We start from the raw sequence: 24,617 nt of genomic DNA on the forward strand, positions 1-24,617 counted from the left end.
GCAGTGTAGTCGAACTCTTTAAAAGCAGAGGTATTGGTCTTTGAGTCAGAAATCTGGCTGATATGCAAGGGATCAAATACTTATTTGACCCTGTAATTTACAAATAAATTGAAAAAAAATCATACAATGTAATTACTGATTTTTTTTTAATTCTGTCTCTCACAGTAGAAATGCACCAACACCGAAAATTTTAGACCCCTCCATGTTGGAGAACTTGCAAAATCACAGAGATCAAATACTTATTGACCCGACTGTATATTATATATACATATATTCAACCATATATTTATTCATGTTCATAATTTTGATGCTTTTTTCCAATTGCCCCTTGGGGAAAAATATTTTTTTTCTGTTACTGATTCTGATCATGTCAAACTAAACTCCATCAAATATCACATAGTGAGAAGGGTTAATGCATTGAACACATATTAACTGATGTCCTTGGTGTTGTAGGATTAACCTCCAGCTCCTGCAGGTTAAATGCACCAGACTTTGCACCTGATTTGTCCTCAAGCCATCTCCTGACCTTTAATTTCAAGACAATGTAATTTCTCAATTTCCCACACAAACTGCAACAACAGCTGACTCCTTATACAACTTTTCTTATTTCTTGAGGTTATTGGAATCATTTTCATGAGCTTTGAAAAGATTACCAATGTACTATATTAATGAAAGTTTACTAACATATACTTAGTACAAAGCCCTACCCTGAGAGTAGCACATGATTAGTTTGTGAAATTAATGTGAAATTGATACTTTATACCCAGAAACGTGTTTTTGAATCATTTCATGGTCTATTATGTACAATGCATTATGAAAAAATACCGATATAAATAAGACATGTGAAAGTGCACACACACACACACACATCTTAACACATGCACTAACTTTTAGCTTTAGCAAATTTTCTGGTAAAAGCTTTTTAGTAATTCTTTACTTCCCATTTTTCAATTTAAGAAAAAAAAACCCGAAAATAAGGAAATTGCCAGATCATCTTCCTAAATAAGACTTTACAAAGACAAAGCTGTCTTGTATTCTGCAAAAAATTGTTGCAAAAGTAAAATGACCTATTTTTGTTCTTTACACGTAATCACACATTAATCGATTTCCTGATAACTTGCCAACACAAGGACAAAGTTCTCCTGTTTGTAAAAGTTGGTCATGCAGTCAAAGAGGTTGTGTTGGACTGGAGCAAACTGTGAAAGAGGTTCAGAAGATCTTCAGAAGGAAACACGGGGACTTTACAAGAAAATAAAGACAACACAATATCAACTTCCTCAGTGTTCTTGGTCAATCAGTGATTGACTAATGCAGGAAATATATTTTCCTATACAGGAGGTCTTAAGAAATATATGAATATGAAAAAAAATTCATTTGTTTCGTAATAGCAAGATGCAACAGAATAGACTCAAATGTGAACATTTACATTTATTTAAATTTAAAAAAAAGGCAAACAATATATTTTTAGATGCCACAAAAAAACACAAACAATTATGCCATCAGCATTAGAATGATGTTTTCGGTATTTAAGTGAGAAAAACACCTCAGCTGAATGACAGTAACAAGGGTTCAGTTATTGTTAAAAGCAAATGCTGAAAGTTTGGTAGATGTCTCTAATGCTTTCTTCTTCTTAGCGCTGGTCTCATCTGCTTCGGCACGTTCATGGTTGTCCTCTGCACAGTCTCCTCCTTCATTTGCTCTCTTCCTCTTCTTCATGTCTGTCACCTCTTCGGTCTGGCCTCTCGCTCTCTCTGTCCAAGACTGTGGAAAAGGAGACGGACATTTCAATTGCAGGAGTGAGTTGAAATAGTGTTGGGGGCTTACATGCACGCACACACGCAAACACACAAGCAGCTGGCAGCAAATTGCATCCTGTCATGTTTAATCGCTATTGACAGATTGCTTCTCTATTGGCCTGTTGGCACTTCTCTTCTTGCGCTTATATTTTCTTCTTGCTCTCTATGAGGAGAGACAAAAGGACGTGCTTTTTCTGGATGTAATGGATCCAGGATGAATCATCAACACCCCCCCTCTCATACCCACACCACACATGCGGGCACACACAAATAAATACACACTTCACTTTCCGCCCCCCCCCCCCCCCTCAATGAGGCTCTTCCGTTAATGCACATGCACTTTCAGGGGCTTGAGCGGCACCATCATGGACCTGGTGAACGAATAAGGTGTGACGTTTCACTATTCAGAAGCAGCCTGTCATTATACGTGGACACGTACGCACAAAAGCAAGCAGACAAGGCTGGACCTGTTTGCTATTAAGGAGCATTTTACACTTAGATAAGATAAACTTTGTTGATCCCCATCAGGGAACTTCCTTTCCTGACAGTTATATCAGTCAATTAAATGTAGTTTGGTGCTTACAGTCAAGATCAAACAAATCATCCATTAATTTGTGATTATCTGTGTGGCCTTAAGGCCTGATTCAAGCTGGGAAAATGTTTAAGGCATCACTTTCAAGAATTACAACTGTTCATCTGATTTTAGCCTTTTCGTTAAATTATACTTTTTATTTATGTTCAGATGTAGATGTTTTTTAGACCATAAATTTGGTCACCAAAAAAATAATAGGCTGCCAAACATATTAATTGGTGTAATTCTCTTGGCATAGCCATGGGGAATACGAGGTGGTTCACGTCACAGACTGAACTTTCCCCAGATGATACAGTGTAGGTGTTGGAATATTTTCAAAGTAGTCTGATTTATTCCCCAGCAATATGATGACTGCCTCTCACAGCATTATCATAAGATCAATGCTTTGTGCCCTCACTGCCGAATCACGCAACTGGGTTCCCAGGCAACGACTACTCCACCTCCCCCTCGGCTCACATCCTCCTCCTTTTCTGCTCCACTTTGGGTGGACTGTCATCCAACCGTTTGCTGAGAACCTTGATGTATGCAGGGTCAGGGCCAGGGTGGTCCAGCCCACTGACTGACGTCCATCCATCAGCGCTGGTGTGGTTGAATGGATGAGCTGCGTCATTTGCGTCATTTGAATTTTCCTTGCACGTACCTGACTGGTGCGTGCAGGGAAAATTCATCAATTCAGTGCTTTCAGGCAAAAACAAACAGGATATTTCCAGGAATAGAAACCATTATTTCATCCTTTTCAGCTGTTTGAACGCTTAAATTAATTACTTGTTCCCCTTTCCACAAATTCTGTTTCTTTAGTAGCTAAATGCTGCACATTGATTAACAGCTACTCGGCGCTAACCAGACACTCCTTTCAATGGCAGCTGTAAGGGCTGAGGTGGTGTTTAACTGCAATCTGTTTGAAATCTGAAAGAGTTTCTTTGACATGAAAAACCTTTTCAGGGTAAAGTACTGAGTGTGCTGGGAAATGTTCTGGAGTGAGTCTGAATCAAAGGCTTCATTGATTTTTTATATTCTGATGAGTTTGATAGTGACTGGAAGGCTAGGTGCAATGTAATGAGTGAAAGTGATTTTATATCGTCTCATCCTGGTGGGACATGCAGAGGCTTATACCTCGGCAAACCTGCACTAACTTACCTGTCTGTCCTCCGATGACAGCATTCTGAAGCATCCCATGGCCTCCTTGATAATGTCAGTGTCTTCTAAGCCAGGGTGCTCTACTTCTATGCGCTTTCTGTTTTCATCCAGCCACAGCTGGAAGCCCGTCTTAGGCCTGAACAGACCAATCAAAAATCAGCAATCAGTCAGAGAAAAATGAAAGACAAAGATTCGAAAATGATTTTTAGACACATTAACTGGTTTTATCAAATGTATACTACCACATAAAAGAACACTCAACAGTGTCCTTTGAAAAACCCGCTGAAAATTATTTCAGTGGCAAATCGAATTGTAAACATACAAGAAATATATGGCAGATCTTATCTGAACAGAACTGGGATTACATTGTAAGTTGTGCCTGAAAACTTGATATTGTCTTGTGGTTAATATTTGCAAGTCCAGTCTTGAATTAAGTCCTCATGGACGGCAGCAACTTGACTTCTCCTGATAAATATGTGAGAAAGAAGTACTAGTTCTACCTCCAGATAAGGGTTAGACTACCCTTGGGTACTAGCACGTCTACCTTTGAATCAGTATCACCCCGATGTCAACTAAATATACTTGACAATCTCACATTACAACCCAAGTCCAAAAACATAAACCCAAGTTGACTGTGTACTATCTTTAAAACACACTTGCTTAGAACCAACAGTGGGTGAACTAATAGCACACTATACCTCTTGTTCTCTGTGTTCTCTGCAGGGGAGGCTGGAGGCAGGATATCTGGGTTCTTGGGCTGATCTGCGTTTGGCTCGGTTTTCTCCTGAGACTTCTTACCAGCCTCCTTGGTGCTGGACATCTGCAGGAGGGTCGGCTGAGTCTGGAGAAAATCCAGGGATGTGGTTAGCATAAAGAAAAGAAAACAGCTTTTAGTCTTCAAAGCGCTGTTGGTTGATTCCTGCTTAATTACACAAAAATCAGGATTATACGGCGTGACTCTTACATGGCACTGCATCACTGACCAATTACCAGTACTTTTCAAACACCCTGAGGCAAAAACTGGTGACAAGACGCCAAGGCATAAGATCAGAAATATGGTGTATCCCTGCATTGAGGGTTGTGATTACGTCTACATTGGGGAGACTAAATCTCTATACCACAGGATGGCCCAACACAGGGCAACAACCATTTCAGGACATTCCTTTGAAGACAGTAATGTCTGTATTCTAGTTGGAGAAAACAAATGGTTCAAGAGAGGAGTCAAAGTAGCCATCTTTGTCAAAACGGAAATAATGTCTCAGTACAGAGGAGGGGGCCTCAGGCACAAATTTTCACCCACATACAATGCTGTACTGGGATCAATACCAAGACAGATAAATACAAACGGACCAGGCCCATCTGCATCCTCCCAACAACTTGGAAAGATCCACCACCAGAACCAGCACCTGATAACTTCCACCTGAGATTAATATCCATGTGGTCCAACAGGTTTCACTCCTTTGTTTCACACTGATAAATTTGACTTCAACTATTCAGATTGTAATGCAGGTAAATCCCCCTAAATTATACCTTTGCACCCACCTAATGACACCCTATTATTCCATTAGCATAAGACCCTTCAACCTAGTTTTTGCTAATTAACTCTCTTATCTTAATAACAAGACATTGTAACCTAGACCCGCCCACAACCTTGGCACTTATAACTGGAAACTCCCCACAGGCCATTAGAACTGAAGAAGCATCTCAGATGAGGGGTGAAATGCCTTCATGGGGAAAAAAAAAAAAGAAATCGAAATCAAAGCCAGTTGCCAGGACAAGAAGATTTTGACAAGAATTCCCCATGACCCAGATAACTGAGAACTTCCACAGACATCAATGATCTACTTAGTTAAACCTTGCAATAGTATAAACACTACAAGCAAAAATTTTATTACCAATAGAAGATCTTAATTGTCACTGTTTCAGAAACAATGAAAATCAGTTGGCATGTTCCATATAGTAGCAAGAATTGTAATAGAGCCCAAAAACCTGAACCTAGCAATATATGCAGCATTAAAGATATACAAGGCTAGACATGTATGGCAAAGACCTGATAATGCTGTTCATCAACATAAATATGATATAGTGTAAATGTACACAGGATAAGTATGAAACATATTATAAGAAACCACCCAAAATATGAATATTGCACCGAATCAGAGGCAGTATTGCACTCGTTTATTTTTTAGGGGTCAATGAGTCTATTGGGTTTTGTTTGGGGGGTGACATGTTTAATTGTAAAACCACATTGTCATAATGTTGGTAAGTTTGGAGGTAAAGGCACCTTCTTCGCCTTGGGTCTTGGAACAAGAGGTTTAAGGACAGGGCCTGCATTCTGTTTCCCTGCAGATCTGTTGAGGGGAGATGACTTTTTGTTTGACGTCATGCTGTCCAGGATGTTGGTTAGTCGGGGCTGAGCAGATGCAGGTGATGACTTCCCAGAGCTGGAAACCTGCACACAATATCTTTATTATCACTTGCTTTTTTTTTGTACCCCTTTCACTTAATGAACATATTTTTTAGTTTTAAATAATCAAATGTCAACAGTCAGGAAAAAGCATCAGTGATGGCATCTTACCTTGAAGGGATTTGCACAGCTTACTTTAGCTACTGGAAAACAAATGCAAAACAAAAAAAGAAGTAATGTAATTTACTGATAATGTCATCTTATCAATCACATTAAAGAGCCAATCCTTTCTATCACACATTGGATAGAACAAAAAAAAAAAGTCAATTAAAGTTTAAAAATTGCTATACACGGCACATATATCATATATCACCATATAACTGTCAAATGCAGCCTCAGGGCGGCACTGGCTGGTGTCTCCCCGAGCCAGCCTCGGGGGGGGGGGGTTAGGCAGTGTCTCCCTAAGCTGGTCCCATGGATATCCCCTGCATCCACGGATGAATGCAGAGGGTTGCGTCCGGCATAAAACTTTTGCCAAAACCATAAACATGCGATTCAATCATAATATCCAGATCAAACCAGATTGGTCGAGACCCGGAAATTGATGGTGTGATGCTCAATGTTGTTAGTGGCTATGCCCCCCATGTGGGATGTGAGTTTGAGGAGAAAAGGAGTTCTGGAATGAGCTGGATGAAGTGATGCAGAATATCCCCAGAGACGAGAGAATGGTGATTGGTGTAGACTTCAATGGGCATGTTGATGCAGGCAATAGAGTGTATGAAGATTTGGTAGATTTGGTATACAGCATAGGAACGCAGAGGGACAGATGGTGGTAGATTTTGCAAAAAGGATGGAAATGGCTGTAGTGAACACTTTTTTCAACAAAAGGATGGGTGACTGGTGACAAGGAAGATCAAGAGGATAAAGGCAGAGCAGAGGAGAAAGTGGTAGAAGCTGAAAACGGAAGAAGTGTTGTATGGTTTTCAGGAAGGCATTGAGAAAGGCTCTGGGGGGGTCAGGGGGAGCTTCCAGATGATTGAACAACAGAAGTTCAAGGTGGAGGTGGGACTCCATCACGGATCAGCTCTTAGCCCCTTCTTGTTCGCAATGGTGATGGACAGGGTGACAGATGAGGTTAGACAAAGATCCCCATAGACCATGATGTTTGCAGATGACATTGTGATCTGTAGTGAGAGCAGAAAACAGGTAGAGGAAAATCTGGAGAAGTGGAGGTATGCTCCGGAAAGGAGAGGAATGAAAGTTAGTCGCAGCAAGACAGAATATATGTGTGTGAATGAGAAGGATTTAGGTGGAATGGTGAGGCTACAGGGAGTGGAGATCAAGAAGTTGGAGGATTTCAGGTACTTGGGGTCAACAGTCCAGAGCAACGGAGAGTGCGGAAAAGAGGTGAAGAGACGGGTCCAAGCAAGTTGGAATAGGTGGAGAAAAGTGTCGGGGGCACTGTGTGATAGAAGACTATCGGCCAGAATAAAAGGAAAGGTGAACAAGACAGTGGTGAGACCAGCGATGCTGTATGGCCTAGAAACTGTTACAATGACCAAAAGACAGCAGGCTGAGCTAGAGGTCGCAGAGATGAAAATGCTAAGGTTCTCTTTGGAAGTGACGAGGATGGATAGGATTGGGAATGAGTCTATCAGAGGGACGGCTCATGTTAGATGTTTTGGAGTCAGAGAAGGGTCAGAGAAGCCAGACTGAGATGGTTCGGTCATGTACAGAGGAGGGAGAGAATATATTGGTAGCTGGATTCTGGAATTGGAGCTGCCGGGCAGGATGTCATGAGGAAGACCGGGAGAATATTTGTGGATGTAGTGAGCGAGGATATGAAGGTAGTTGGTGTGAGAGAGGGGGATAGGGTTAGATGTAGAAGGTTGATTTGCTGTGGCGACCCCTGAAGGGAAAAGCCGAAAGGAGGAGAAGAACTGTCAGTGCTACTGGTTTTAGTATTAATAGATCATCTGTGCCGGTCCCTCTCATCCCTCATATGGTGATATGGTGATCCCTCATAACCTTCTCCGTCTTTATAATACCTTTGCTTTCTATCTCTCTATCTTTCTCTCTTTTTACTCCAACTGGTCAAGATAGAGGGCTGCCCACATTGGCCTTGACCTATTCAACAAGTGTCATGTGACACTGTTTTGTGATCTGGCACTATATACATATGACTTATTTATTTTATGTTTGTTCAATAGCTGTTGTATTATAAATAATTACACTGTACTGTTGACTGAGTTGTTTTTACTCACTGGGGATGATGGACTGCTTTACTGGTGAAGCTGGTTCTTTAGCAAACGGATTCAGACCTGAAATATCAATAGAGGAGATGTGTGATGAAAACCAAGAATGTGTATTTTAGTTCAGAGAGGGGAGGAAGAAGCTGGACTAACGTTTCTGGGTTTCTGTTGTCTCTTCTGACAACATCTCCTGCCTGTCTTCTTGCTCCTCCAGCTCCTCTCCACTCTCCTCCCAAGTCTGTCTGTTCCTGCAGTGTTGTCCTCTACTCTGAATGTTTCTGTAAGAAAAAAACAATTGGTATTTTTTGGAGATGCTCAAAGAGTATAGAAAGATGTCTGACCTCAATTTAATAGCATGTGTCAACATCATTGCTTGCATTTTCCATAGAAAACATTTGACCTCTGTCATTGCCAACAAAGGGTATGTAACTAAGTATTGAAATGAACTTTTCTTATTGGCCAAATACTTATTTTCCACCGTAATTTGCAAATAAATTCTTAAAGTGGGAGAACTTGCACAATTGGTGGCTGACTAAACACTTTTTTGCCACACTGTATGTCTGTTGTACATAGCATCTTTTGAAAGAGAGCAAGTGAGGTATATTTTGAATTACCCGGACGAAGTCTGCCCAACGCTGGAGTATACTGGCTCATCCTCCACTTCTTCCTCCTGGATGTGGTTGGCTTTCTCCAAGGCGATCTCACTGAGCCGTTGAGCAAGAGCCATGCGCCTGGATCTACTGGCGTACCGAATGGCCAGAGTCACCACGTTCTGGGTCATTAGCTCTGCAAGCTCCACGCAGCGGAATTCCCTGTCCAGCTTGCAGGACAACTACAAAACAAAGAAGATCTTTTTTTTTTTTTTGTTCCTAAAATTCAATCATCATCTAACACCTGACTGATTCATATATTTAGTTACTGAAACAAGAAAATGTCAGTGCATAAACTTTTTGGGGACTGTCATTCATTGCTGAAAGCAAAATACATGTTGGAGGAGAGAAAACAATAACATTAGTGGACTCTTTCACTCCAGATATATTACTCTTTACAACGAGATTTATAATTCTAATAATAATAATTGGGGAAGGCATGGCGTAGGAGGTAGGGCAATTGTATTTGGAACCATTGTATTTGGATTAATAAAGGATAAATTTATGCATACATGTATTATGATGAATCTGTTATCTGAATTTGAAATGGAATTATTAGTGAAATTATCAACAGTCACATTTCTGCTTACAATTACATAAACATTCATACTCACTGCAAAAATCTTCATAAGCAATTCCTGCTGCTCTTTCTGGGATCGACTCTGTGCTTCCGCGTCTATCTCATAGCCGCTGGATGACAGGAAGTCGTAGTGGTTGTGGAAGAGGACCGAGCGCCAGAATTGCTCCTGGGGGGGAGGGTCAATTCAATCAATGACTACTTTAGCGTTCAAATAAGAGTTATTGATAGCATAACATCCCTTGAATCTTTTTCTGCCTGGGATGAGGATTAATAGTGATAAAAATGCAGTAATGGAGTATTTTATTTTTTCATCTATTTCAATGTCTGTCATTTGAAGTAATAATGAGATGGGTGAGTCAAGAGTAACTGTTTTTAAATGGAGGACAAGAACCCAAATATTTGGAAGAAAAAAAAATGGATGGAGATGCCTCTGTTATGATGGTTTCTTGATCTTAAAAAACAAAACAAACAAACGAACAAAAATAAAAACAACAAAAAAAATCCTTAATGCTCTTGTGTCAGACTCACCCTGGAGCCAGCTTCAACTCACAGCTATAGCTAATAGAAAAATATTTTTTCCTGTTCTGAACTGCATTTTGAGTTTCTGTGGGATTTCTAAAATACATTAAAAAATTCAAACTGTTGACTTAAGGTCCAATGGGTGCCTTTACCTCCATCTGTCCCTTCTCTGTACTCATCTGACAGAGTGGCAGCTTGAAGGGTAGGATGGCCACGGCAGGTCTGGGCAGGGTGGGGGGGTATCTGGAGCCTTTGCAGGGAATACACCTAGAAATATTTGAAAGAGACTAAGAGTCATTTTATAACTAGGAACTTGCGACAGTTCAGGAGTTAGTTAGCTGTTGTGTTGCTTAAAGAATACTGATAAAGTCTTCCTAACAAATAGATACAAAAGGTTTAGGTCTGTTGGGAAAGCGCTGGGAGAACTTTCAGGAAAAGAGATTTGTCTTTCATAATCGAAGGATTTCTGTGTATGTACTCTTCATTCCTTGTGATTCCAAACAAGGAAATATTCTATAAATTGACGAAAACCATTGCATCCTTATGAATCTAATGGTTTTCTTTCTGCAGTTTGACAAATTTAAAGAAAATTACTATTTTAAATTTGGTGCAATTCTATAATAAAGATGTTTTTTCATCAATGACAAGGAGTTTTGGTCAACTCCCACCAAATTTTAACATCTAACAAATTACAATGGCATTTAAATTTCCTTTCATTTCCAAATATGATCTTATAGTAAAATTATTTTCACCATTTGTCTGCTACAATTTGCTGAAAATGGCAGCCCACTTTTCCACTTCCACAGTTTAGTGTCCAGATCTAGTTTGACAGAGATTTTAAGGTCTTTCAAGGTCACCTGAGTTGCTGGGGGTTCTCGTGCACGCCGACCACCCAGTAGTGGTCAGATTTGCTTTTGCAGGTCTCTCTGGTGTTACACACAGGCGTCCACGTTTGGCCCAGCGAGCGGTTAAGCATCCGCACGACTCCTTCGGAATCCACGTAGCAAGGCGTACCTGAAACACCCCATCCAACCTATCATCTTACAGAGCCTCAACTAAATACCTAAGACATGATCTTGGGGGTGAAGTTGGTGGAAAATTACACTTTTTACACAGCTTTATTAAATATACCTGAAATTCAAATAAGACATGTTTTCTTGAAGAGTATGCTAAACTTACCTTCAGCACTAAATCCCAGCCAGCAAAGGTAGGACTTGCGAGAGAGTGGAAGCGGTTCGCTGTTGATGATTTGCCTCCTTTTTTGACCAAGCTGCAGAAGCTGGACGGCCAGGGCCTGATCGCCATCAAAACCTGTTCCTACGGACATTATGTTGGAAATCTCAGCAATACAAGAAAATGACTACAAAGGGGTAAAAAAAATTAAAATGAAAACAAAAAAACTCTTTTCGTCTACAATGACTGAAATTACATTTCAATTCAATTCAGGGATCAGTAATATATCTTCTTGCATTGCTTGTGAGAAAAACTGTCTGAATAACTCATTACACCCTAGTAACACTCAGTTTATTTGTGTTATGTATCTGTGTAATTTTCCATGTATAAGCACATATTGATACTTCGAAGAAGAGCATCTAAATATTATGGTATGCCACGCAGCAATAATGAGGTGGAGTCCTGATATTATAATTCTGAGGTGGTTGCATGAGCAAAAAACATTAACACATTCATGTGTTGGTATGTTTGTGCATGTGTGTGTTCATACCCTGGTGATAGACAATGAGCAGCTGTTCTCCATGTCCCACCATGGAGACCACGTTCCCCGGCAGGCTGAACACCTCTCTCTGGAGTCCCCCGATGGAGAAGAGTCTGACCAAGAGCGTGCTGGTGGCGACAGCCACCCAGCCCTGACCCAAACACATAGCCTTCGCGTCCTCGCCGCTGGGCAGGTCCACGATCCACTCCTTGTTTGTGTCCCATGATGAAAAGTGGAGGCACTGCACCTTACTGGGGGTGGGGAGGTGGAGTTCCAATTAATTGTCAAAAACGCCTAATTACCATAAAATCATGTTTCATCTCTTTAAACAATTAACTGCAGAGCACTGAAGTGGGCAGCTTATCAAAAATAGTAACAGAACTTTCACTGCTCTGACCCTTAAACATACAGCACTAAATATGTGATTTCTGAAAATCCACTGCTTATCAACAACTTACTTGTAATTTAGTTGAAATGAAGCTGAATATTTTCAGGTCATCTTGGCAAAGTACAATGTGATACTATCTGAGAAATTTTGATTTTTTTTAATGTTTCTGATGATTCAAATTGAGGACCCTGACTATTTATTCATTGAATTCTCAAAGATATTTAGCAATTTTGATGCATATACAGTGTATATATTTTTTTAAACATGCAATATCAATGTTAAAGAGCTCATGAGCCCAGGAAGTGCAGTAGATAGCACACCTGGCAAGCTCATCTGTGCTGGGACAGGCGAGCAGCACAGCCTCCTGGGAAAGATCAGCCAGGGTGTGACCCAATGTGTTGGTGAGGTGCATGGCGTGATGGATGGCACTGTCATGAAACTCTACATCGATGGCGTTATCCTGGTCATCGTTGTAGCCTCGAATTATTCCCACAGAGTTCCACATCTGAGGAAAAAATTTTATTGATGTCATCAGATAATAATTTTAAGACTCTATTAAGCTCACTGACAATATAGAAGAACTGCTAACCGAAAAATTACTGATATTGTTTATCAGTCTTAAGAGCTACCTCCACACTTCAAAGTTACTATAGTGAATCCTTGACTTATGACTGCATCAACTTACCGCAAAGAGTTTTCCAAGACATGAGCTGTCACTCAGTCAATTTTTTGCTTTATGATACAAGCCGAGATGTGGGTTATGAGCGAGCGGGATGAGTGCTTTGACACCGTTGTAGGAACTACTGGCTGTAAAGTGGCATTTAAAAACCAATCGGACGCGCTGCCCTCCAGTAGGTAGCCCAGCAAAAAATCAAATTCACCACTGGGGTTAAGACCCATTTTATGAATTGAGGCCTGGTAATTTTTATAACACATTTTATGGTAGAACAGTCGTTCCTACCATGAAGCGATGTGTAAGGTGCATAGGGGTGGAGCCTGGTTGAAAGGCCTTCTGGCGAGGGCTGGGCATGGGTCCATCATAGACTGGACGCAATGCCAACTGTTGTACCGGCGCAGAAACAACAGCATTGCTAACATCTTCATTTTCTCTGAAGTTATCTTGACCGAGCTGCAGCGAGCCTGTATCTGAACAGAGATTCTGTTAGAGGTTTTCAGAAAAACCGAGGCCTACTTCTTTGCGATATCAAAAACCAGCTTGATTAGATTGAATGCAATCGAAGAATTTACAACATTACATATACAATATAAAGGATAATGGTCAGCTTCTTCTGCTGAAATCAATTTTAAATGGGTGTTTGAGGCCACTTTCTGTGTCTCTGTTAACCCTCTATAACTCACCTAGAGAGTTCTCGTCATCCAGAATGGCCCCCCTGTTCCTCACCCGCCCCGTGGCAGGCAGGAGGAAGTCGTCATCATCTTCTTCATCAGTGACAGCTGTTTTTTTCACTGGAGAGTTGCTGTTGCTCAACCCTTCTTCCATGATTTGGTCATCATCATCATCATCAAACAGTTTGTCAAAGTCATCTGTCTTTTCTTTTGCAGGAGCCTGATGAGGATCATTTAGCATGACAATGTTGCACCAAAATGTGAGAATAACTGGCAAATGTGCAAAACTTTGGTAATCTATATAGTATCAACATTATGACATCCATTATGAAAAGGCTGTTAGTTTTAAAAAAAATTTGCAACCATGGAAGTGGTATTGGAAGTGAAGGAGAGGCTGTCCAGTAGCCCCAGGCAGCCCTCTGTGTCTGTGTAGGCCATCTGGCTGCCAGACGGATTCCAGGCCAAACTGCACACGGTGAAGCCCTTCTCATGCTTCTGCCTGCAGATGAGACACCAGGAGATTCACTAAAACTGGAGCTCTTTTCCATTTAGTCTGTATTCTGATGGCGGGTATCTTGTCTATTGAACATGAGATGAAGTGTTGGATGTTTTTGGTGCAGGTATTCAGATTCACAAATACATTTGATGTACAATTTTCTCTATATTTTGGGGCACACTTGATTAGGAATTTCAAGTAAAAGTCATTTTTTGCCACACTGAAGTGATAAACTCCGGACTACTCTTGCCATTCTTAGATCATTTTTAAACAAGGTATCTCATTTACTGAGGAATTCATGTGATGTGAAAATTTGTGAATAAATTGATAAAAATATTAAAAAAAATGTCACCTAATTAAAAGATATTAATTAAAAGATATCTTCAAAAATTGACTTTAACAGACGATGATCCTAATCTGAATGAAGGCCGCATCTATATCAATTACAGATATCACCAAACTCTTCCTCTACAACATCCTTTCTTATAATAAAACTCAAAATAATGGCAGGTTTCCAGTTGGGAATATTACTAGGCCTCCTTGGAGAATTTAGACTCAAGTCGAAATGCACTAATGCATCCGGATGTTGGTATCTAAGGGTCAATCTTAAGATCCTGGTCAGTAGATTTGATCTCATTCTGTATAGTCTGATATTTCTGGCCATTTTGACCTGATCACTTTTGGAAATTTACAAACTCTCAGTTGGTCTGTTGCAAAAGAAACGTGATTCCTACAGTATACGGTAATATCATAAAATCATTAGTTTATATTTTCTTTTCATTATTTTTTAGGTATGGAATTATACAAACAACTATTATATTGTGCCTTTTCTGAATTTAGCATCTCATTTGTGAACACCCCACATCATTCCAGATCATTTGCAGCTCACAGCAACTCCTCAATCATCTTTTGTAATGCATACCTCTCCACACACATCTTGCTCCTCACATCCCATATTGTCATTAGCCCCCCCACGCTGGCAGCTGCCAGTAGCTGCCCACATGGAGACCAAGCTACCACATTGATGGGCTGCAAAAAGAAAAAAAAAAAAACAGGAGAAAACAGATTGAAAGTGAAAACAGACACACTTAAATGAATATAGTCAAATTCCATTAGACTGAAACTCACCTGAGTCAGTAGATCATCAGACAGTGTGTTATCAAGTTCCCAGGAACTTCTTTCATACAAGTGCACCTTGGTGTCCACTGGAACAGCTAAAAACTGAACATACACTCAGGTAAGTCTTCTGTCAGACACACAAATTGGATCAGCACAAAGAATTGTTATTTTTAATGCACCAGCTGAAAAGAACAAGATTCTGATGATGAGCGTGACCGACCTTGGCAGCCCCCGGTTGCCAGGCGAGGCGGCAAAGAGACTTTGCGTTGGTGATGTCATTTGTTTTCTGCAGCAGAGGCCAACTGATCACCTGAGTCTGAATGGAGGTTAAGCAGATAAGCATCAGTCAGACCAGCAGCACAACAACAGCATAAAAAAAAGCCAAAAAAAGACAAATATTTTACTTTGACCTACCTGGTCTTCAATATTCCACACCACAACAGATCCGTCACAGCTGGCGGATGCCTGACAAACATTTTTTTTTTCTTTAAATTTAGTTCATCTGGTCAGACACTCAACTAGTCACTAATGGAGCACAATATTTTGAATTTCACAGAATCTTCATGCGAGACAGTTCAACATTTTTGCAAAAAATCTGGTGCAGTAAACAAATTTACTTACCAGGAAGTCATCTTTAGGGTCAAAGGCAACACTGAGGACCGGTGCCTCATGGCCCCGCAGTGTCTGCTGCTGGCTGCTGTTTGACACATCGACCACCTTTATCATGAAGTCACTACCGGGAAAGCATAATAGAGAACAATTATGTAAAATAAAATTAAAAAAAATTTAAAAAAACACACACAACAGAATCATCAGCTAAGAGCCATCACATGTGCAAATGATCAAATCAATGAACACAAGAAGCAAGGTCTTTATATGTGCATCCGAATGCAGATGCCGATGTGTCAAAACAGCCTCAGGTGTTCGGATGTTATCGATCAATTTCTACAGAAATATAAGTGCGACAAAAGCATCAATAAAGGCCCTGCTGTTCTTTCATTGCTGCGATAAAACCGCTCAGGGGAAATCAATCTCAGCTGTAGACAGACATTTATCTCCAATCAAAACTAATCAGAATCTACCCCAAGTGTGAGCTGTAAATGTTTAGGTGCATCAGTCTCCACAGGAGGAGGAAAAAAAAACAACAACATAACAAGATCACAGTCTGTTTTGTCATAGGCCCCGAACACATCAAATATGTTACGCAAGACAGCTTTTCAGGAGAAGCCCGATTGAGTGGATGTGCATGGCTGGACAAAGTCCAGTGGCATTTGCTCATCATTCAGCTCTGCTTCCTCTCAAAAAAATGTCTGGTGGAAAATCTCTTTAGATAGAAATGTGAAATTTTTCATAACACATGATGGGACTTCCCAGCCGAGAAATGAATTTGAAATGAATGATCATTCATCTCTGTATCATTGCATCTTCTGACTTGCAGATACTAACCACAAAAGATTGTTTTCCAGGTTGGGGGGCAAAAAAAGCTTGAAAATATTAGAAGAGGAACAAAAAAACATTCTTAAGAACAATTCTTAGGTAAACACATTTGAAATGTTACATTTTAAAATACCAACTCAGTGTCAGATTTCAATGACTTTTAGTAAAATTAGAACTGAACTCCTCCTGTTTTCTGATTCTCAGCCAAATATTGGCCTTCATTTAAGGATATTGTATACATGGAACAAAAACGCAATGTTAGTTTTAGACTTTAGTTAGTTGTGCAGGTTACATCACAGAGCTTCAGTACCTCGATCCAGCAGCAACTCTGGACCCCGTCTTGTTGAATGTGACATGTGTGGCATTGGTGGTGAAACGGGTCAAGATGCCGTCAGGATCGCCATCAGGAAATGTGTGAATCTGAACTGTATTGTTGGAGCTGGCGGTCACAAGCTTACCATTCTGAAAATGAGAAACTGCACGTTATGTATGAATATACGATATGATCCGAATCAAAAATTTCTCTGAGCTAGATCTGCCATGTAAAGATGTAGAGCCAGATACTGCTTTCTTGAGCTGATATTCATAATTAGAAGTCAAACTATTAAGAAATTGCATTTATCTCATACAGAGCTGTTGGCAAACTTAAAAATATCAGTAACAAAATTTCAACAAAGCTAAAATAAGATAAACTTTATTGATCCCCATTGGGAAAACTCCTTTGTCATAACGGTGTAACAGTTAAAATGTGAAAAATACAAAAAAAGTGAAATAAATATGAACATAATTATAAATAGAGAGACAAAGTTTGATATCAGATACAAGCACCTGCAATAGACTGATGTAATATGATAAAATCCATTAACTGATATACTAATTATGGTTAGTGCACTATTACCTGCAAGGTAATGACATACCTTGAGTGCCAGTGAATACACTTTATCTCCAACAGTGATGAACTTTGGGTCATCATCATCCAGACCCTCCCATATCCGAACATCCCCATCATTTCCACATGTTACGATGAACCTGAGACATAGATTTATGTGTTGGATTTTATGAACATTTTCAAAATTATTTTTTGCCATAGGTAGTTAGACAGCAGAATAGAGATGGCAATAAAATATTTACAGTTCAAACACTTTTACCCAGAACATTTTTCAAGACTTCTAAGGCACTTCTAGTATAAGTTGCTGTTAAGATGTCCATGGACCTCAAGAGTCTTAATCTGGGTTGCTGCTGTTGGGTATTCTATTGCGCTGACTTTCATCAGTAATTGGTGAAATACTATTTCTGAATAAGATGATGCTCTCAAAAGTAGTAAGGTGTCCTTTTTCAATTATTAACTTATATAGCAAATTCTATAAACTCATGGCTATTTGGATATTACATTGATCCAAAACACAATTTAGTCTTTTAGAAACTATCAAAGTTAGCGGGTTCAACGCTTAATGTGAAATAACTTTCAAGGACTACTGATCATTTCTGTTAAGAGGTTTCTAGTATATTCAGAAACTGTGATTATTATCAAAAGGCATTTTCCATGTCGAAGTGAAAGGACGACGTAACGAAGACACCTTCCTTTGATAGTTTGTCTTTGACTTTCAACTTAAAAACTATTCCCCCCCAGACTGATAATGTTGTGCAGGATAAGTGTTAAGCTAATCAATGTCTAAAAAGCTGGAAAGCAATGAAAAATAATGTCATTAATGTCAACACGGGATGTGAGGGCTCGGCTATACCTGCCAGTGTCGTCGAAACAGACCTCGGTGTGTCCTTCCGAGTGCCCGTAGCGCATAGGCTTTCTTTCACAGGGCATTTTATGACAACTCGCCACACTGACAAACACAACAGTAAAAAAATTTGCAGGTAAAAGCAGCAAAGGTGCACACACACATCTGGATCAGAAAATGTATAACATATGGTTTAGACAGATCAATCAGAGGGTAGCTAACTTTAGCTGTCCTTTCAGCGAAACTATCGGAATATATTGGATGCAAGTCATTTTTATAGTTCTGTGTATTTCAATCAAGGCGGCGATTACTAGATGGCTTGATGTTTGCAATAAGAAGTATTAAAACAACTTACAGCTTCTCCGTGTTACTCCGATGAGATGCTCTGCTTTTGCCGAATCTCCCGCGCTAGGTTGAAAACAAGGCACACAGCGTCAGAACTCCCGCCAGCGACGTCATGACGTAAGAGCAAACGTGCCCATTACGCAGAGCAACGAAGGGTGAGTCATATGGAATAAATTTTTAAACTGACATTTTCTGTAGACATAACACTTTGAAAAGTAATACATGAAGCATAATTATAATTTCATTCGACTTTCTATGAATTTGCGATGTTGTCTGTGGATTGCAACATCTCCCCATTAGTGTAAGGCTAACCTACTATTAAAACTTTAGGAGACAATTTAACGTAGATTTGGATTAGGAGTCAAATCGATGCATGTAACAAGCCAAATCCCGAACAGAGCAGTTAATAACTGTTATATAATAAAATAGATAGAATTAGCTCGTTTTTGCTTTCCTAATGAGCAACACCAGTTTATACCTGACATAACAGTCTTTTTTATTTTATCATGCAAAAATTAAGCCTTTTCTGTTTGTTTACAAATATATGCTATAGTATAAATTACGAATTACAAATAAAAATAAATGCCAAATCCTTTTTATCTGCAAGGATGCAATAAACAAACACAAATTAAACATGTTTAAAAGCTACCGTTTGCACAAAATGATATGTTACCCACAGTTTTGTTGTCCTTATAAATATGTATTATTTTGTACTATTATTAAATCGTGTTGTTTATCTTGACTCCTGATAGTGTAAAAGAGGTGACTGTACAATAAACAGTTTGAGTGTCGTCTCAGGGGAGACTTTGATTTGTGCAACAGGAAAAACACAGTTTGCCCACAGCTGGATGTCAGTCAATGAAATCGAATAGTGCTGTGTGAACATGTACATGCTGCGTGTTTCCTCTTTCATTCTGCAGCCTGATATCTGTGTTGCAGTCATATAAAGCACATTGTCTCTTTTCCCAGCTACTTTAGAAATTAATTAGAGTGAGACATAAGGAGTATGCTGGTGAAAAATGATGCTCACAATCATACAAGACATTGTTAATATTTCATACGTGTGGTTCAAGAAAATCAATAGGGGTGGCTCCTGAAACTCTTCATTGACTGAGTGTTTGAGTCTGGAGGCTCATGTCACATTCAAACATAAAAATAGACTTGGACTTTAGCTTAGGTCTGACAAATGATCTGACCAAGTTCTTCAGCTGCATATTGTCTATTTCTCCATTGCCTGCATCAATGTACAGAAATAGGAGACTCACAGTGTTCTCAATTGTATGTTCAGAGTTTAAAGAGCCTCAGCCTCTATTCTAGAAGATGGATAAGAATGAAAAACAGACTGCAATATGAAGTTAATCAAATTTTGTATAATAAATTAATACAAGCATACAATCAATTTGTTTGGAAAATAATCTGGTTTGGACAAGAAATTGTCCAAATCAGAGAGAAATTAGTGAGCAGTTTCATGTGTCATATCTATGATGGACATTTTTTTAAGTGAAATTATACATTTTATTGCAAGCTCATGTCTGATTTATCTCTTGGTTCACTTATGTTACGTGTCCAGCATGAATTTCCACAGCTGAGCTACCGTAATATAGATCAATATTAACGTACTGCCTCCTGAATAGCATGCCTTTCTCTCATCCTGCTTGATCATTTCCTGTTTCCTCTAAACCACTTTAATGATTATTTGTTTTTTCACTTTTAAAACTCCTCCAAGCCCACTCTCAGTGTAATAATGTTACACTGACCCCCTAGGTATCACTGACATACAACCCCTCCTTTAAGCAGATTTCCAAAACTATTTCCTTTCTCTTCCCACTTGAGCCACTTAGAGGGAAGACTTTCTTTTTTTAACCTTTGCATTTCGAGAATGATATCTAAATATCAAGAAAACAGCCAAACTGTCAAGATTTATGCCATGGAAAAAAATTTAATCAGATGAAGTGAAAATAATTATACAAAATCAAACTGTCATTATTAAGCTTGACATGTAATGATACGGAATAGACTTAAAGGATCAGCGTTTTAGTGTAGCTCTTGACATTTGGATTTCATTTTGTCTATTTGACACCTCTTCCTGTAATATTTTTCTTATGGTGTTGCCTAAATATGCGATGCAATGAACCACTGCTAATTACTTTTGAAATACACAACCAGAATTGAAGTGTAACATCTTCCTACTGCAAAGCAAACTGTAATGGTTGTATGATTATATTTTATGCACTACTTTCTATTCATAAACTATATATATTATTAATATACTCACCTTTTCAAAAAGAACCCAAGCCATTTAGAAATGGTATGAGGATGAATGACTCATGAATCAACTGCAACAAGAATTCCAGAACTAACTATGTGGGAAACGGTCCTTTTCATGTTCTTATCTCTCCATTTTCTCTGCTGACACTGTGGCATTTAGAAGTGTCCTTTTAAAAGACAGAGGTGAATTGTCTTTTGAGCGGAAGCAGCATTTTCCATATCATTAGCCTGTCTAGCTGTGACACAGACTGAAACTGTAGCACAAACAAGAAGAGGAATGGGTGAGTTTGCGAGGAGAGAGTAGTCAAAGAAGCAGTCATACTACCGAAGCAGTCCAAGTGGCATTTATTGGGTTGTGTATCAATGTGGTTAGTACAATATATGCCATCACAGTGATTTGGATATTTGGGCAAACAATGCTCATAGCCTCATATTGTAGAGATCTCACTTCATCAACTGGAACAAAAATACTTTTTAAAATACCATTTAGCCAGCACCTTCAAGGTAAAGGGAAAACTGAGCAAATCACAGACTGACAGTGTCCATTTCTCAAAACTGATCAGTGCAGTTGTGATGCCATCTAGTGGCTAGTTAGAAGAAAGCAGTTTTGTCAAACGTGTCTGAAGAAGCTGCCTTTTGTGTTTGTTGATTAATTGCAGCTTTATCTTGACTTGGTATTGATAGATCTTAGTCTTTCCCTCCATGTTTCTCCCACGCATATTGCAAAACATGATTTTTTTTCTGGTAGGTTTTCACATGAATCAAGAAAACAATTCTATTTCTTTACTCAACACTGTATCCAGTGTCTCATTAACTGCAACATTGATTGACATATTAAAGTTATAAATATCAAATAATGAAATGGAACTTCTCGGCATATTGTTGGTGTGCATACATATTGGTTGCCAAATGTTGATTATTGTCAGAGGGAGATAAAAGTTAAAAAAGAGAGATTTTTTTGCCTTTGGTTTGGAACGGTCAACATTACAAGGAGGAGATCTCGTAACTTAAAGTTTGTTTTAATTTTCTCACTACAATAGCAGTCAGGGACTTTTGAAAATTCTTTCTATTTTGCTAGCTTGAGAATAAATGAATGGACATTTTTGTGAAGACGTGAGTGTCTTGGTTCGAGGTCTGTTAAAAAAATCTGATGCAGGTTAGAAGAAGTTGAGACAGTTGTAAAAAAAAGTTGTGCTCAGTTATGCTTAATGTCCTCGCAAATGTTCTTCACACAAGATGATTTTAACAGGTTGTAAGAAAATGTCCCATCTCTTCCAAGGTTAAAAAGGGAAGATGAAATATTCATGTCTCTATAGTGATTTTTGAGAAATGTTGTTCCATTAGGTTTATCAAGACTTATAAAGCTTTTAAGGGGAATGGGCTCAGTAGGTGATGAAAGTCAGTTTTAGCATTTATTTTAATCTCAACTGAGGTTAATTGCAACTACAGCAACAATCAAGATGGGAGGTAGTGAGGAGCACAAAGTCTGACATTTGTTTTCCAAAAAAAAGATCCGATTTGTAGGTTTGTTTATGTCCTGATGCGTAGACATCTATTGACACATAATTGGAAGATTTGGAAGACTCCATTTTTACCCTCCATAGCATGAATCCTACTGACCATCAAACAGCACAAGCCCCGTCACACTTGATGTGATACTGGCGGAGGTAGTCTCTGAGCTGAGGGGGCAAGGGTAGGTTCTCTATACCCTGGTAGGTGGTGCAGCTACAGATAACAGCCCTGCACAAATGTTGGAGGGGGAAAGGAAAGTTTCTTGGCAGTGGCTGGGATAGGAGGGGTTCGAAAAAGAGGCATGTGGCTGGGTTGCTGTAGTGTCGTAGCAATCCTGTTACACTGGAATCCCGGTACATGCACGGATCGCGAACGTCGAAGCTGAATCGCTTGCCATTCTGCTCAATGCGTGCGTGCAGGGAGCGGCTGTAGCGCCGAAAGCTGACAGAGAAGAGGAACTCATCCTGGGCAGAGTCTCTGAGGAGGAAAGTTCCCTCCGGTTGGCCTTCTAAAAGCTCTTCTGCCTCAAACCGGTTCAGCACCCCCCAGTAACAGGGGCTGTTGTTTATCTGGAGGAGATCAGGAACCAGGACATGAGTACAGCTCCCTTCTGCTTCCCCATGAGAGCAAGTGGTGTCCCATTCCTCGAGACTGGTGCTTCCAGGCCCAGGGGAACAACAGATTTCCTCCCAGGAGAGAGGCGTCTGAGGTGGGGAGGTGGAAGAAGACGAGGCGCTGGGTTTCAGGGGAGCCTCGAGATCTTTCAGGGCATTATGGTGGGTTGCGTGACTTTTAATAAGGTGCCAACAGCGAGCAAGTTCAGATTTTGGTGAGAAGGGACACTTTTCCTGCATGAGTTCCGAGACATGAATCTTCCGTTTGGACCAGAAAAGCACGGAGAAGGATCTGGAGGAGCCTGGTGGATGATGATGATGATGGTGGTGACTATGAGTGCGAAGGGGCAAACACTGACCCATAGCATCCTGGAACTTCTGCCGAAGGGAGCGGCGGGACAAAGCTTTTCGGCAAACCCCGTCAATGTCGGCTGTTGTCAAAGCTTCCGCAAGCGTGCCACAGCTACACTTTCTCTCTCTCCGCCGCCTCGGACAGGATGTTGACCTCATGCCAGGCTCCTCTGCTCCCTCAGCCTCCAGACCCCCGGGACTGGACCCTTTGCGAGAGCTCCGAGATCGCTTCTTACCCCTCCAAGCGTAGCTGTCAGCACTCCAGCTGCGGATGCCACATTTGGGACGAGTGTCTGAGCCGAGCGGCTTCTTGTCAGACATGACTGCTTCCCCTTCTTTTTCTGTGACACATTTAAAAAACATCATAGTTACAACAGGATACCAGAACAACCATATAACATTCTGAACAACAGCTATTTATAGTATTGATGCAGAGGATTGAAAAGTATACCTTTATATTTTTTCCTTGTCTCAAAGACTTTAATTTTCCCACAAAATGTTTTTTTAAAGCTGCTCCTTCTGTAATTTAAGGACTTTAAATTGACCTCTCCCTTAAAAGACATTAAAATCGGTGATATAATCCAAATCATGGAATCCTCGGCATTTTAGAGCGTGAGGATTATAATCATTAGTTTGCGTTATTCTATCATTTGGAGCATGAGTAAAACACTTGTTTGGATTCACATATTTTTTATTTTTTGTTTTATATTTATCTCTCCTTGCAATTCTTCCCACCGATAATCGTGTCATATAGATAGTCAATTTGTACAAAAATAGCCAAATATCCTTAAAACCATAAAAATTGGTTGTATATTTTCTTAGGTGACAATCTGCTCATATTTTTACTGAGAAGGGTCAAGACTTTTTCTATTTTCTGCAGTTATAAAGCTTAATGACTTGAATGTATTAGTCAGCTAATGTCACGTACTGTATATAGTTTGCACTAAATATTTGAAAAGGCAGTAGGTTCAATAACACAAGCTACAAAATCATGCAAGAGATATTCTTACCTTTCAAACAGTGTCAAAAGCACGGCCCCTCATCCTTGGTACCACCAGTTCTCCATTACACATTAGCGGACATGTGTGACCAGCCTGCAAGCTGTCCACATCTAACCGATGGCAGCCTCTTCTGTTTCCTTCCTATAACAATATGATGTAAAATCCCCATGGGGCAGCAGCCGTTTCCTCCCAGTCAGGGTCGGTTCCCAGTGAATGAAGAGGTGGAGCAGGGTCGAGGGCGGTTAATGACAGCAAGACACTCTTTTCTTTTAGCAACAACTCCCTTTTTCTATCATTGATTGAATTATATTTAAAAAAAAATGATGCTTCGATCACAAATGCCTCCGTTTTTTAAGTTC

The 24,617-nt window shown here is 39.8% G+C and overlaps 2 protein-coding genes across 2 annotated transcripts; both read right to left on the reverse strand.

Annotated features, from left to right (window-relative positions):
* Window positions 1–1,473: 1,473 nt before the first annotated feature.
* Window positions 1,474–18,565, reverse strand: wdhd1 (WD repeat and HMG-box DNA binding protein 1). The gene is made up of 26 exons (XM_086139768.1): window positions 18,523–18,565; window positions 18,177–18,272; window positions 17,352–17,463; window positions 16,745–16,896; window positions 15,619–15,730; window positions 15,412–15,462; window positions 15,218–15,313; window positions 15,007–15,099; window positions 14,801–14,907; window positions 13,746–13,881; window positions 13,395–13,602; window positions 12,997–13,181; window positions 12,356–12,540; window positions 11,657–11,898; window positions 11,113–11,250; window positions 10,791–10,947; window positions 10,086–10,200; window positions 9,449–9,580; window positions 8,799–9,016; window positions 8,338–8,462; window positions 8,197–8,253; window positions 6,104–6,135; window positions 5,810–5,977; window positions 4,224–4,366; window positions 3,526–3,661; window positions 1,474–1,761 (listed from the first exon to the last, which is right to left on the reverse strand). Exons 2-26 carry the CDS (start codon window positions 18,251–18,253, stop codon window positions 1,570–1,572), a joined length of 3,369 nt encoding a protein of 1,122 aa, XP_085995894.1. The 5' UTR covers window positions 18,254–18,272; window positions 18,523–18,565; the 3' UTR covers window positions 1,474–1,569.
* A 1,866-nt stretch (window positions 18,566–20,431) lies between these two features.
* On the reverse strand, window positions 20,432–24,395 carry socs4 (suppressor of cytokine signaling 4). The gene is made up of 2 exons (XM_086139779.1): window positions 24,268–24,395; window positions 20,432–23,598 (listed from the first exon to the last, which is right to left on the reverse strand). The coding sequence occupies exon 2, from the start codon at window positions 23,576–23,578 to the stop codon at window positions 22,403–22,405; it is 1,176 nt and encodes a 391-aa protein (XP_085995905.1). The 5' UTR covers window positions 23,579–23,598; window positions 24,268–24,395; the 3' UTR covers window positions 20,432–22,402.
* Window positions 24,396–24,617: the final 222 nt, after the last annotated feature.

The sequence above is a fragment of the Fistularia commersonii genome, chromosome 3 (assembly GCF_037954325.1).
Source record: "Fistularia commersonii isolate RoL2024-O1a breed Wild chromosome 3, RoL_Fcom_v1.0, whole genome shotgun sequence".
Lineage (NCBI taxonomy): Eukaryota > Metazoa > Chordata > Actinopteri > Syngnathiformes > Fistulariidae > Fistularia > Fistularia commersonii.

Excerpts from the sequence above, each read along its gene's own strand:
- wdhd1 (XM_086139768.1), bottom strand. The coding sequence starts at position 18,253 with ATGCCCTGTGAAAGAAAGCCTATGCGCTACGGGCACTCGGAAGGACAC. Across the intron at positions 15,731-16,744 it reads AGAGTTGCTGCTGGATCGAG|TGACTTCATGATAAAGGTGG; the intron begins GTACTGAAGCTC and ends CTTTCCCGGTAG. Across the intron at positions 11,899-12,355 it reads AGCACAGATGAGCTTGCCAG|TAAGGTGCAGTGCCTCCACT; the intron begins GTGTGCTATCTA and ends CCCCACCCCCAG.
- socs4 (XM_086139779.1), bottom strand. The coding sequence starts at position 23,578 with ATGTCTGACAAGAAGCCGCTCGGCTCAGACACTCGTCCCAAATGTGGC.